The 14,650-nt window shown below is 43.4% G+C and overlaps 1 protein-coding gene across 3 annotated transcripts in view; it reads right to left on the minus strand.

Moving 5' to 3' along the window:
• PIEZO2 (piezo type mechanosensitive ion channel component 2) overlaps window positions 1–14,650 on the minus strand; it is a 330,798-nt gene that overhangs the window by 128,252 nt on the left and 187,896 nt on the right. For all 3 annotated transcript variants that reach the window (XM_065889383.1, XM_065889382.1, XM_065889381.1), the window contains exons 6-7: window positions 5,995–6,205; window positions 4,528–4,741 (exon numbers count right to left, since the gene is read on the minus strand). In XM_065889383.1, coding sequence (XP_065745455.1) covers window positions 4,528–4,741; window positions 5,995–6,205 — 425 coding nt within the window. The remainder of the gene's footprint in view (window positions 1–4,527; window positions 4,742–5,994; window positions 6,206–14,650) is intronic.

Raw genomic sequence — 14,650 nt, forward strand, 5'->3', positions numbered from 1 at the left:
AAGGGCTAAAAGGCAATGTCCTATTGTCACCAAGTAAATGGGGGGAAGACTCTACAATAAGGCAGTGTATATACGTATATATGATATATATATATACATGCACATACACGTATATACATATATATATAAATGTGTGTATATTGCATTGTTTATTTAGCTCAAACTATCTATACTCTGATAAGCAACCCAACTTCTAATGACTCTATGAGATTATAGCAATGAAGCTTTTAAACTTTTTCAAGGTAATTATCTTCAAAATGTTTATAATAACTTACAGTCATAATTTTGAGACAATCCAAATGCAAATAAATATGGTAAGTTGTTACACTATTAGGACTGCTATTATCCACACCGTATGTTGGCAAGCCTGGTTCACCACCTGTTTGGATAGGACTTGTGAGCTAATAATGGTTTTTACATTTTTAAGTGGTTGGGAAAAATCAAAAGAAAAATAATATTTCATGAAATGTGAAAATAGTTTGAAATCCAAAGTTCGGTGTCCACGAAGTTTTGCTGGAACCCAGCCACACACATTCTTTAAAATCTCATCCAGAGCTGCTTTTGCAATAAAACAGCTTCTTGGAAGAATTACGGCAGAGACCGTAGGCCTGCAAAGTCAAAAATATTTACAGTACTACCTGATTCTGTACAGAAAAAGTGTTTTCAAAGTGGTTCTGAGTATCCTTTGTATTTCCTATCATCAGTCTCTAGATAGCAGAAAAGATTCTTAAATTGGGGGGTATGGGGAGACTAAGGCCCCACAGAAGATATTTACGTTTCCAATTAAACCACCCCTAAAAGTCAGCCCTTCCAAAAGTACAAAACTTTCTTCTACATGTGTTCAATAAACCAAAAATTAAATGTCTAGAAGAAACTGAAATATTCATTTAATCTAGAACTAATGTCTGTACTGAAATTTTGCATTTATTCACTCTTCCCTAAAATAAATATTGTGTAAATCTATACCACAAAAAGAGCTTCGCAGTTTCCTCCCAGCTTTATTGAGGTAAAACTGACATGTGAAATTGTAATATATTTAACGTGGACAGCACGATGATTTGATATAAGTATACATTGTGAAATGTAGTACCTCAGTCAAGTTAACTAACAATCAATCACCTCGCATAGTTACTCTTTTTCTTTTCCTTTCTTTTTTTTTTTTATTGGTAAGAATGCTTAAGATCTACTCTCCTAGCAAATTTCAATACAATGTTATTACAATACAGTGTGATTAACCTGCCGTTCATAGATCCTCAGAATTTACTAATCTTATACCTGAAAGTTTGTACCTTTTACCCACCCCTCCCTATTTCCCTCACCCCCCAGCCCCTGGCAACCACCACTCCACTCTCTGTTTCTATAAGTTTGACTTTTGTTTAGATTCCACATATAGGGTGAGATCATACAGTATTTGTCTTTCTCTGCCTGACTTATTTCACTCAGCATAATGCCCTCCAGGTCCACCCACATTGTTGCAAATGGCAGGACTTCCTTCTTTTTTATGGCCAAGTAATATTCCTTATATGTTTATACCAAGCTTTCTTTATCCATCAGTCCATCAATAAGCACCTAGGTTATTGTCTTGTCTCCTCCGTGTTCTGTGTCTATGCAACATTCTTCTCTTTTTAGACGGAATCATGCTTGTTACACCTCCAGGTTAAGCAAACTGGATTTAGAATTAGGTAGACTCTGTGTGTGTGTGTGTTTGTGTGTGTGTGTGTGTTGGGTATATCTTTTTTATCTGACTATAAGTGGTTTTAGGACTTGACTCACTTTTTTTTAGCATTGTACAGAGATAGCCACAAACTAGCTTGTAAGTACTGTGAGTAAGGAGAGTGGGTCACACACACACACGTGCACACACTCCCCGCTTCTTCACATTTACTGTCACATGAAAACCATCTTAGGATCTCCTGGAAGAAAGATGAAATCTCTATTGTCCGCGTGATAACATTATTCATGTTCCTTTAAAATGCAGATATCTCACTTCAACAAGAAGACACCTGCACCTGCACCTGCACCTGCACCACCTCGCTGGGCGCATGGAGAGAATCCTCACACTGTTCTCACCAAACCCACAATTCTCTCCTGCCACTTCCATTCCCCTTTCTTTTTTTCTGGAACTTTCCATTCTGGACTTTTCCACAGAAAAATCAAAGTTAAAATAGGACAATGGATAACCCCATGCCAACCACCTAGTTTAGATCATTTTATTTATTTTGCTCTCCTTCTCTTTCTATCTCCCTCTGTGGGTCTGTGGATCTCTCCCACAATGGTTGCTAAACCAGTAGGAAGTCACAGACATCCCTAAAGAATTCACCATGTATGTCCTAAATTAACAACATTTTCTTGGATATCCACATACAATCACACACTTAAGAATTAACAGGAATTCTATACTGTCAGCTAATAACCAGTGACTATTGAAATTTCCCCTTTTAACCTCAGAATGCCTCATAGAGATTTGTCGTTGAACAAGGGTGTAATCCAGGGTCAGGCTTCCCATCTGTCTGCGAGGTTTCCTCACTTCTTTAAACTAGAACAGTCCCTGCCCAACTCCCTCCACATACATTTCTTTTTCAGGATACTGATTTTTGAAGAGACCAGATCGTTTCCCTTACAGGTTGTACATTCTGGACTTTGATGATCGCTTTCCTGTGGAGTCATTTATTTATTTTTAAATGTTTTTATTGGAATATAATTGCTTTACAATGGTGTGTTAGTTTCTGCTGTATAACAAAGTGAACCAGCTATACATATGCATATATCCCCATATCTCTTCCCTCTTGCGTCTCCATCCCACCCGCCCTATCCCACCCCGCTAGGTGGTCACAAAGCACCGAGCTGATCTCCCTGTGCTATGCGACTGCTTCCCACTAGCTATTTTACATTTGGTAGTGTATGTATGTCCATATATACACTACCACTCTCTCACTTTGTCCCAGCTTACCCTTCCCCCTCCCCATGTCCTCAAGTCTATTCTCTAGTAGGTCTGCATCTTTATTCCGGTCTTGCCCCTAGGTACTTTATGACTTTTTTTTTTTTTTTTTTTTAGATTCCATATATATATGTTAGCATACAGTATTTGTTTTTCTCTTCCTGACTTACTTCACTCTGTATGACAGACTCTAGGTCCATCCACCTCACTAAAAATAACTCAATTTCGTTTCTTTTTATGGCTGAGTAATATTCCATTGTATATATGTGCCACATCTTCTTTATCCATTCATCTGTCGATGGACACTTAGGTTGCTTCCATGTCCTGGCTATTGTAAATAGAGCTGCAATGAACAGTTTGGTACATGACTCTTTTTGAATTATGGTTTTCTCAGGATATGTGCCCAGTAGTGGGATTCCTCGGTCATATGGTAGTTCTATTTTTAGTTTTTTAAGGAACCTCCATACTGTTCTCCATAGTGGCTGTATCAATTTACATTCCCACCAACAGTGTATGAGGGTTCCCTTTTCTCCCTGTGGAGTCATTTAAATCATATTTCTATCCTTTATATTTCCTGTAAAGTGAAAGTTAGGTCTAAAGGTTTAACGATATGATGCCATATTCCCCACAATGCATCAAGCCTAGAAGTCTGAAATGTCAAGGGATCCCACCTTGGGAATGTTAGTTTGGATCAATTGGTTAAGGTGGTGACCACCATTGCAAAGGTCTTTTCCCTTTGTAATTAGCAAATAATAATCAGTGAGGTTATACTCCGTCGTTGTTGCAAACAGCCTTCATCCCAGCAACCTCTTTAAGTCATGGTTTCAGTTTGTAAATAGATCTAAGTATTTCATTAAAAATTGATTGATAAATAGTAATTTTCTAATTCCAGTATTCCTTTCCCTTTCATTAGCTGGTGTCATCCTGTCAAGAAGAGTTTTCCCTCATTAACTGAGAATGGCCTGGAGTTCCTTCTAAAAAGTCGAAGTAAATGCTGGGTTCTTTACCTTTAATTCCCATTTCATAGTAAGAATTTGGGACAGTAATCACTGACAACTGAAGCAAATTAGATATTTCTCTCTGTCTCCCTGTCTCTCTCTCTCATATACACACACACATCATGGACTCATGCATTTTTACTTTTACATTTTTATAATCATTTGTTTTTGATTAATGATGCTGATAAATGATGCTCAGTTCATCCTCTGTTTGCCCTTGAGAACTCCTTACAGCTGATGCTCTGACATGTCCTTATTATCCTTTGCTGTAAAATGTTCTTCCTGGGTCTCTTTCCATGGCTGAGACCATGTGTCTGTCCTTTGCTACAAAGAGCAGCTTCCCCTCCCCGCCGTGTCCCAGCAGCACCTCCACCTGAAGTGACACCTCCTCACTCTAGACAGTGTCAGCCAATACATTAAAGGCAGAGCCAGCTTCCCCATCCCTGCCAAACCCTGGCTTGACACGGCAGTGGGCATCCAGGAGAGCCCCAGCAGATGCACAGTGCCCGGCGGGGTCATAAGGGGGCCCTCCCGAGGGCTCGCGGATTATCTTACTGAACTGTGAAATGTCTAGCAGCTGATTCCTCTTACCTGGCATAGTAGTCATTGGGAGGGACTGCTTCTTGGAAGAACTGGAACTGGTACAAATACAGTCCAATCAAGTGTCCCGCAGTGAAGATAGCCAGCAGGACACAGAGACAGCTGAACAGCAAGGGGTCGAAGGTTCGGCACCAAGACCACCAGGTGCACAGACCCAAAAACACAAAGAAGTACACGGACGAGGTCAGAGAGGGCAGCATCATTCCTGAGGAGGGAGAAACGCTAGAGTGAGACACCGCGTAGACGCAGAAACCGTGCGCCTCGCAGGAAACGTCACTATTGGAGATGACGTGAATTTGCTTCCTATGCTTTTAGTACAATTCATCACACTTTATTGATAAAATCAGAATTAATGCTATTCTTAACGTGAAAAAAAGTCACGTGTAAAGTGAAATTTGTAAATATGGGGAAATACCAGATGATGAAGAAACCCTACCTGTGGCGTTTGGGCCCCGCAAACATCCACTTTTCATACCAGTAGAATTTAGCTTATTTACTTGCCTGTTTCCATCTATCTACTCTCCCCCAGTTCTTCAGGAATACTGCATGCACTCTAACTTTCCCCAATAAATTTTTTAAAATAATGATTTGCTTTTGTTTGTTTGTTAACTAGGATTCATAATACCACACTCTGTGGCAGCTTAAGTCTCCCTAAACCTTTGCCCTGCCTGATGAGATTTGAGTTGCACTACCACTAAAAGGGGAAATGTAAAACGGGGTAATTCCTTTACAGGTATTTAAAAACTCTGGGGGTAGCAATGACTTCCCATCAAAATCCTGAGTTACACTTCTTGAGAAATACTATTCACTTTTCCATTTTTTAACTTTCCTACGGAAAAACAGTTAAATTGTTTCATCTCGTGAAATTTCACCGAAGCAGGATGGAATAAAGTTCACAGTACCTCTGGGGCAACGGGGAAGGGGGCAAAGATGGAGATAACGTTTTTATGGAACAAGCAGCCTGCAGCCAACAGCGAGAGGAAGTGAGCGTCTGTGCTGGAAGATTACAATCTAACTCTGGAAGAAAAATAGTCTATCCCGGAGAGTTACATTAAGATTGCTAGTGACTCAACGTAAACAGAAAAGCTGTCAGAGAGCACATGTGTGGCTCTGGATGGGACCACGAAAACTGTCCCTTGTCCCAGGTCACCATTCACAGGCTCTGAGGGAGGACAGCAGTTGTCCGGATCGTCACATAGAAAATGATGTCACCTAACAGCTATGGAAGAAGACTGCTTTACAGAGGTTAACAGCAACCATCGAAAAACATAAAACCTAGATCTGAACAGGAAAAGCTACATGTGCGTGTTTGTACATGTGGCCAATTTTACAAAAGCTACAGCTATGATTTTGGTGCCACGGAACAGAACTGCTTCCTTCTTTGTTTTCTCTTCAACCCTTCCTTTCATTACTCGCCAGCTCCCTCCTTGTGCTCCACCAGGAGTTGGAGACCCTCACCTGATGAACCCAGTAAAATCGTCACAACCACCTTCCCCGCGGTGGTTATCATGTTGCCAATGAACTCCTTAAGCTTGGAAGCCACAGAGGCCAGCCTGCGGAACAGTTTTAATTTCGTGCTTTCTTCCAAATCGCCTTCAACACCATCTCTTTCCTCTAAATCCTCTTCATACATCAGTGCCTCTTCTGGGTCTATTTTTTCTCCTCCAGCCTAAATAAATGAAAAACAGAAAACACTGCAGTCCAGAACTCTGCCTATCCACCCAACAGATTATATGGTTTGCAATATACGGGCTAGTCAATGAGGTGAATTTCACAGATCAGGAAAAATTGCAGACAACCACTCAACCACGTTAAGCACCCCCAGGTCTCCAGTTGTCCCTGTGTAAAGCCCAAGGAACTTTGATCTTTCCTGAAAAAGTAAACAGGAAGCATCGCTAATCATAGGGTCCCTAACGCATTTCATCTTACCTACATGAGCTCATTTTTTACAGGCAGAAGAAGAAACTGTCCATTCATAAAGTTAGCTGCTTATGGTTCCTCAAATTTACCGAGTTTGCCACCAAGGTGATGGGAAGTTTGATGAATGTGTCCATGGCTTAAACGGAAAGGATGGGCCAAATCAGCGCTTAGGAAATCCCTTTTCTTTCTGGAGTTTATCTTTGTTCACTATTTTAGGATTTCCTGCCCGTGGGAGGATGAGTGGTCCCAGCTACTTGGCTAAATAAACAGTCGCTTCCTATCTTATCCTTTTAGAGAATCGTGCACCAGTCCAATCCCAGGCCATTCAGATCCTCAGGACCATTACTAGAGATTCAGGGAGGAAACACATGTACAGCACACATACATACTTCCATGGATTATTTTATTTTTTAAACATCTTTATTGGAGTATAATTGCTTTACAATGGTGTGCTAGTTTCTGCTTTATAACAAAGTGAATCAGTCATACATATACACATGTCCCTATATCTCCTCCCTCCTGCATCTCCCTCCCTCCCACACTCCCCATCCCACCCCTCTAGGTGGTCACGAAGCACCAAGCTGATTTCCCTGGGCTATGCGGCTGCTTCCCACTAGCTATCTATTTTACGTTTGGTAGTGTATATATGTCCATGCCACTCTCACTTCTTCCCCGCTTACCCTTCCCCCTCCCCATGGATTATTTTAAACTGGGTATCCTGTGGGGTCTTTTTGTTTGTTTTTAAAGAACACATAAGAATGTTTTGGCTAATTACAATCTTATCCTGGAAGGATTAGATTTTTTTAAAGGAATTATAAATATAAACCATCACCTTAAGACAAAAGGAGCCAGTTTTAGACACATGAAACTTTGTTTGCATTCACCCCAGGCTGACAGGCTTCATCCTGAAAAGACCGCAGCTGTCTGCAGAGCCAGAAGGATCCTTAAGCCCAGATCAGACATGGAGCCAAGGCTTAGAGAGTAGAGCCTGGCTGCTCCATTTTCCCATTTTAAAGGTTCTTTCTTTTTAAAATTTTTTTATTGAATGAAAGATTCTTCAAATCCTATAGTGCTTTACAACTTTCAAAAGTTTCACACACATGGTTTCATATAATTCCATAGCAAGCCTTTTCCCCCAACCCTTATATTGCCCCTCCCCCCTTCCCTCTCCCCACTGGTAACCACTAGTTTGTTCTCTATATGTGTGTGTCTGCTTCTTTTTGTTTTATTCACTAGTTTGTCATATTTTTTAGATTCCACATATAAATGATAACACACAGTACTTTTCTTTCTCTGTCTAACTTATTTCACCTAGCACGATGCCCTTCAAGTCCATCCATGGTGCTGCAAACGGCATTATTTCATTCTTTTTGATGGCTGAGTAGTATTCCATTGTATATATATATACACCACATCTTCTTTATCCATTCATCTGTCAATGGGCATTTAGGTTGCTTCCATACCTTGGCTATTGTAAATAATGCAGCTATGAACATTGGGGTGCATGTATCTTTTCAAATTAGTGTTTTTGGTTTTTTCAGGTATACATATATATACTTTCTTGATACACTTAATTCAGATATTACATAATATTCACTGCTGGTGTCTGAAGCTCCATCTGTGCACCAGCTCACTGGAGGAAGCCAGGCACAGGAGATGGGTACACAGCTCAGTAAGTGCTGTTTGCCCAGGTGGGTACAGACCACTCGGGACTTACACTGGCTGTTGATGAAGCCAAGGCTACAGGATGCACCCCCTCCCCTACATACACACACACACAACACACATACGTACACACATCACACACACACACACACGCAACACACACATACACAGAGACACACAGAGACACAACACACACATACATATACAAAGATACACACACGCAACACATATGTACACACAATACACATACACAATACACACACAACACACAATACATATACAGAGACACACAGAGACACACACATACCTACACACAACACAGACACACACATACACACACAGGGATTTAATCCCAGGCAATTCAAGTTCACATACCCAAAATGGGTTTTGCATTCTACTGTATTCCATCACAGCACATTTGTACTTTTTCTGGAAGGAGAAAGAATGTTTCAGGCTTATGCATTAAGATTTTTCTATCTGTTCAGAGCTCAGTATGTACCAGTGTCTCTAGTAAGAGATAGAGCCCCACACATGTAAACAAGTAAAAACATTAACAGTTAAATATCTCACAGCAATAAATGCTATTCTGAGAATTAAAATAGGGTGATGTGATTGCGAGTGTCAGGGCAGCTATTTTAGATTCTGAGGTCTGGGAGAGCCTCTCTGAGGAGGTGACATTTCAGCTGAGATTTGAACGTCACAGAGTCACCAGCCATGTGAAAATTCTAGGCCAGAGCCTTCCAGGCAGTGGGAAGGGCTGGCTGAGCCTCCATGGTGTGTCCCCAGACCCACTCCCTCCTCCCCCTTCTCCTCGTTGTCAGCAGATACCCCTATGTCCTGCCTCACAGAGACAAGAGGGCTGAGCCCCAGCCAGTGCATCAGCCCACCCCCTGCAGCCCACCTGTGGGCAGGTGCTTGTGGCCCCCTCCTGGGATGGTGGATGAGCTGCATGTGCTGGGGCACCTGGGAGAAGGACAGCCCACCACCCTCCCCTGCCCCACATCACCCACGTTTGGGAGTTTCAAAGTGAAAGTCTCCAAGAGTTGGCTGGATGCACGGCGGCACGTCCCCAACACTTGAACCCGCTCTAACAGGACTTTGATAACCAACTACTCCACCCAATGAGGGGAACAACGAGATCTGTTTTGCAGGGTGACTCCAGTGGCTGCAGGGGGAGGGCAGGGGGATCCCGCAGCCAGGAGGCTTTTCTGATGGAGGAGGGGGCAGGGAATGGAGCTGAAGAGCGTTGGGTCTTGGCCAAATGTCTTGGAGGTCGAGTCAGCAGAAGTGATTGGTAAATTTCATGTGGAAGGAGGAGGGGTGGAGGAGAATCAGAGGTAGTTCCTGTGCTGCTGTTGTCTTTGCTGATGAGATCAGGACAGCCAGGAGTGGAGCAGGTGGGGGAATCCAGTTCTGAGATGAAGGTGTCACGGGGGCAGCTAGTGTAGGATTCTGGAGTGTGGAGAGGTCTACCTGAGGTTCACTGCCAAAGTCAGGGGTCTGATGAGGTGACCTGGAGAGAACACAGAGGTGCCCACCTGTCGGAGCTGCCACACCTGGGACCAGTCTGTCTCTCCAACCTTATCCTCATCTCTTGGCCCAGAAACATCACATGCAGGGAACCACATGGAGAACCCGGAATCCACAGGTTCTTTGCCTTGGGATGTGCTGTCCGCACCCCATGGGAGCCCTTGCCCAGTGTCCAAGGCCCCGGCTCCCAGGCCAGCCTTCCTTCAGCTTCTCCATCTCCCAAAGCTGAGTTGCTGTGTGTGCTATGGCACTCACAGAGCCTTCCACGTGGGGCATCTGTTGCTTAATACCTCCCGCACAACAGGTGGGTGACACACTAAACATCCCTCCTTGAGGAAGGAAGTTTGTCCAAAACCTTCAGTTCCCATACTTGAACAAGGAGACAGAGAGAGAGAACACAGGTAGAGGCGCCTGGTCCCAGCCAAAAACACTCCTAACTTTCATAATAAATGACTTACTGCTCAGTTATGGAATTGCTGTGGATGTAGATTAAATCAAATAGAAATCTCTGGTCAAGAACCTTCGTGAGCTTAGACAAATGCATTTCCCTGACCTCTCTCGGGTGGGACTGGGGCCCCTGTGATTTTTATAAACATACCAGCGTACTTGAGGTTTTCCAGCATTTTTGTACCGGAATCCCCGGGGCTTTCAGTTAAAAAACACTTTTTAAACCTGCCAAGCTGAGAGGGAGCCGAAAGTGAGCCCCTACCGTCCAGGCCGGTGCCAGGACGGCCATTAGCCACATCAGGCTGGCTTGGTAACAGGCTGGCTTTGTCCCCAAAACAATCCATATGTGCAGAGTAAACCCCGACGCCCTGGAAGCGCCTCAGCTCACCCTACCGTATTTACCAACGAACAGCCTTAGTTGCTGGAGTTGTAATCTGTCCCTGTGTCGGAACCCAACTTGGTTCTGGCCTTGGAGCTAAGAAGGAGTAGCTGTAAATAAAGATTTATCCCCCTGGTTCCTGAGCTCTCGTAGTAATGAAAGACAAAGAGGCCCTTTATAAAGTTTAAAAAGCCAAATAAAATATTACATATCAGTGTTGCCCAGGTCAAAGTCTACAACTTATCTGAAGAATTGTAAGTGCTTTAATGCATCTTCTTTAAAAGCCCCTGACTTTGAAACACACCAAATGTACTAAGGTAGCATCTCATTTCACATGAGGATTCTCCAAGCGCTACAGAGTCAACTGTGTGAGAGGCCATGGTTTCCCCGAGCCTGGACAGGGCCTCCTAGTCTCACGCCACCACTGCGTCCCACCCTGCAGCCCCGCCCCAGCAGTCACAGCATTAGCTGTTATTCCCACTCAATTCTGGACCAGGAAGACACCATCAATTACTTTCAGTAGAACCCAAACATCATGTTTCCTTATCCCCAAGCACTAAACAATTCAGCCTGGGTTGGACTAAATCCCAAGAATCACCTGGGAATCTTTAAGAGGACAGATTACCACGCTCCACCTCAAACTTCCTACATCAGAAATTCTGGGAGTGAATCCCAGGAATCTGTCTGATTAAAGAGCTGCACAAGGTGATCTGGAAGCAACCAGCCTGGAATCCATGCCCTTGCTGACATCTGCAACCTTGGACCAACTCATCCTACCTGAAAATACTGTGTTTGAGTCGTATGCTAGGCAGACTCCCTTAATTGGAAAATATATTGAAATAATTTATCTGTGGAATCTCTTTCTGATTTCAGCCAACCTTTAGATGTTAGACCAGAGATTCTCACACCATGGAATCCATTTTCTTCTTCCTCTTGGGTAAAAACAAGCTATTAAAAACATTTCGATGGGAGGGTATCAGAGTCACAGATAATGAGCCACAAGATCCTGGAGGCAAAGGGAACATTTTTCTAAGATGTCAGAGTTGGTTAGTTAACAATTTATCTCACAGAGTGGGTTCATCTCAACAGAAGAGCCCAAGGAAGGAATAGGCCATGATGTGAGTCATCGCAGAAGAGGAACAAGTCTCAGCCATAGCGTCCTCGTGGACACAAGCAGCCAGATAGAGCACGGGAGCCGTGCTGGCGTGGGGTCACGTGTGTTATGTGAGCCTAACGTGACAGCGTTGCACAGACAAAGCCAAAAGTTTATTCTGTTTCTGCGCTTGTTTTAGGAAGATTATTTTTCCAAACGTATAAGAGCAGTTAAATCGTTCCCTGTTCCATTTGGAAAAGTGAGTATAGAGATGTATGCTTTCAACCACCTCCTACAGAGCAATAAGAGTTTAATAAGGGACAAGCAAAGACACACTGAATTAGCAGGCAGTGACCTGCTGGGTGAGCCAGGACGGCAGGCCTGGGGAGCTTTAATAAAATCAGGTCTGGTACCACTGTATGTTTGCCTGCCTCCCAGAGATTCTGACCGAATGGGTCTGGGATGGGCCCTGCACCTGGACCTTTACACATTCCCAGGTCAAAGGCAGTTCAAGGTGGTGGCGAAGGAGGAGCCTGAACTCACCTCCTCCCGTGGACACGACAAATATGCAGCTACACATGGATCAATTTCCCCTGAAAAGAACCTGAGAACTAGCTGAACACCTGGTCCCCAACAGAGGATAGAAAGGGCCACACCCAGACAGGCAGGGGAGGCATGTGGTCTCACTCACCCTAAAGCCAGTGAAATGACAGCAGTGTGACACGTACTGAGACTGTATGTAAAGGAGAGTCATTCATAAATCCAAAGGCATCAGCTGGAGGGGTGGGGGATGGTGGAAACACTCCCCAGAGACAGAGGTGCCATTGCGCTCCCCACCTAACCTGCTGGAGCAGGCAGGTGAGCTCGGACACAGGGTTGAGCAACTGTAGCACTAACCCGCTGACCTGCTGAAGCTGGAGAGCTCCAGTGGCTGAGGTGGCTGGGCACGAGTGGTCTTGGCATCCTCCCGCTCCTGCCCTAAAGCTGACACACGCACACAGACAGGGCACTGTCTGCATTGCTGAAGCTGTGGGCACACAGTCAAGTCATTTTCCCACTGCCTTCCCAAAGCAAAGGACCAAGCCTGGCCCCCACACTCTCCAGCTGAAGCCAGCAGGAGCATACAGTCCAGATAGAGACACAACTTGATTGCCTGGCCCTGGTGGCCAATGGGGCTGGAGACCCTGAGCTCCACGGCACTGGAGCAATCAGAAAGAGAGCTCTTGTCAGGCCACCACCCCCAGGGCACTGCACATAGAGCAGGCAAACACAACCCCTGGCTTCCTTTGAAAAAGGCCCATTCATGGAACCTTGGAGCCTCAGTTTTCTTTCGTGCCTAGAGGCTAAGGAAGGGTTCCCAGGGAAGTAAGCAGGATGACAACATCCTCATACCCCCTTGGCCTCACTACAGCTCAGTGAGACTTCCTAGGAAGGAGCCTGTGCACTCCTCAAGAGTCCCGATTTTTGCAACTGTTGCCCAGAGGACACATCCAGATCTCCACATCTGGAGAACAGCAGGGGTTACAATTGTGGCCCCACAGGACTATATATATCTGCATACTTTAGAAGCTGTTGCCTGAGAGACTGGCTTCCAATCAGCCTAAGTGCTAAATGAGAGTCCTCCCCTCAGAACACTGACGGGTCCTGACACACCCTTAACAACAGGGCCATATCAAGAACTACAAAGATTCGAGAAACCACCAAGAGCTAAGGCAGGGTTGAACAAGAAGGATCATCCCTACGCAGGGCCACACCTTCAAGACTGAGAGGCAGCAGTTTTGCCTACTACATAGCAACAGTCAGCAAAATGAGGAAATACGTTCCAAAAAAAAAAAGCAAGAGGAAACCTCAGAAAAAGACCTTATGATATGGAGATAAGTAATCTACCTGATAAAGAACTGAAAGTAATGGTCATAAAGATGCTCTCTGACCTCAGGAGAAGAATGGATGAATACAGTGAGAACTTCAACAAAGAGTTGAATATGTAAAAAAAAGAACCAATCTGTGCTGAAGAATACAATAACTGAAATGAAAAATACATGAGATGGAATCAAAAGCAGATTTGATGACAGAGAAGAACAGATTGGCAATCTGGAAGACAGGGTAGTGGAAATCATCCAATCAGAAGAACAAAAAGAAACAAAAATTTTTAATGAGGATAGTTTAAGGGACATCTGGGACAACATCAAGTGTACTAACATTTACATTATAGGGGTCCCAGAAGGAGAGGAGAGAGAAAAAGGGGCAGAGAACTTATCTGAAGAAATAATGGCTGAAAACTTCCCAAACCTGGGAAAGGAAACAGACACCCAGGTCTAGAAAGTGCACAGTCCCAAACAAGATGAACCCAACAAGATCCACACTAAGACACATTATAATCAAAATGTCAAAATTAAAGATAAAGAGAGAATTTTAAAAGCAGCAAGAGATAAACAACTGGTTACATATAAAGGAACCCCCATAAGACTACTGGTGAATATTTCAGCAGAAACTTTGCAGACCAGAAGGGAGCAGCATGATACATTCAAAGTGCTGAAAATAAAAAACACAACCAAGATTACTCTATCCAGCAAGGTTATCACTCAGAAGTGAAGGAGACATAAAGGGTTTCTCAGACAAGCAAAAACGAAAGGAGTTCATCACTAAACCAACCTTACAAGGTATGTTAAGGGGTGATTTTCAACCTGAAAAGCAAAGGCCTTAACTAGAAATAAGAAAACATGTGAAAGAGAAAAGTCTCTCTGGTACAGGCAAACATATAGTAAAGTTAGTGGATGAAACACTTCTATAGAAGGTTAAAAGGCAAAAGTAGTAAAATCAACTGTAACTACAATGAGTATTTAAGGAATACGCAAAATAAAAAGATGTAAAATATAACATAAAAAGCATAAAATGTGGAGAGGGGAGTAAAAATGTAGTGCTTTCAGAATGTATTCAAACCTAAGTGACTATCCACTTAAAATAGATTGTTTTATACAGATTGTTTTATGTGAACCTCATGGAAACCAAAACCCAAAACCTTTAAATAGACAGACAAAAAATAAAGGGAAAGGAATCCAAACATAACACTAAAGAAAATC

This window comes from Phocoena phocoena, chromosome 13 (genome assembly GCF_963924675.1).
Source record: "Phocoena phocoena chromosome 13, mPhoPho1.1, whole genome shotgun sequence".
Taxonomy (NCBI): Eukaryota; Metazoa; Chordata; class Mammalia; order Artiodactyla; family Phocoenidae; genus Phocoena; species Phocoena phocoena.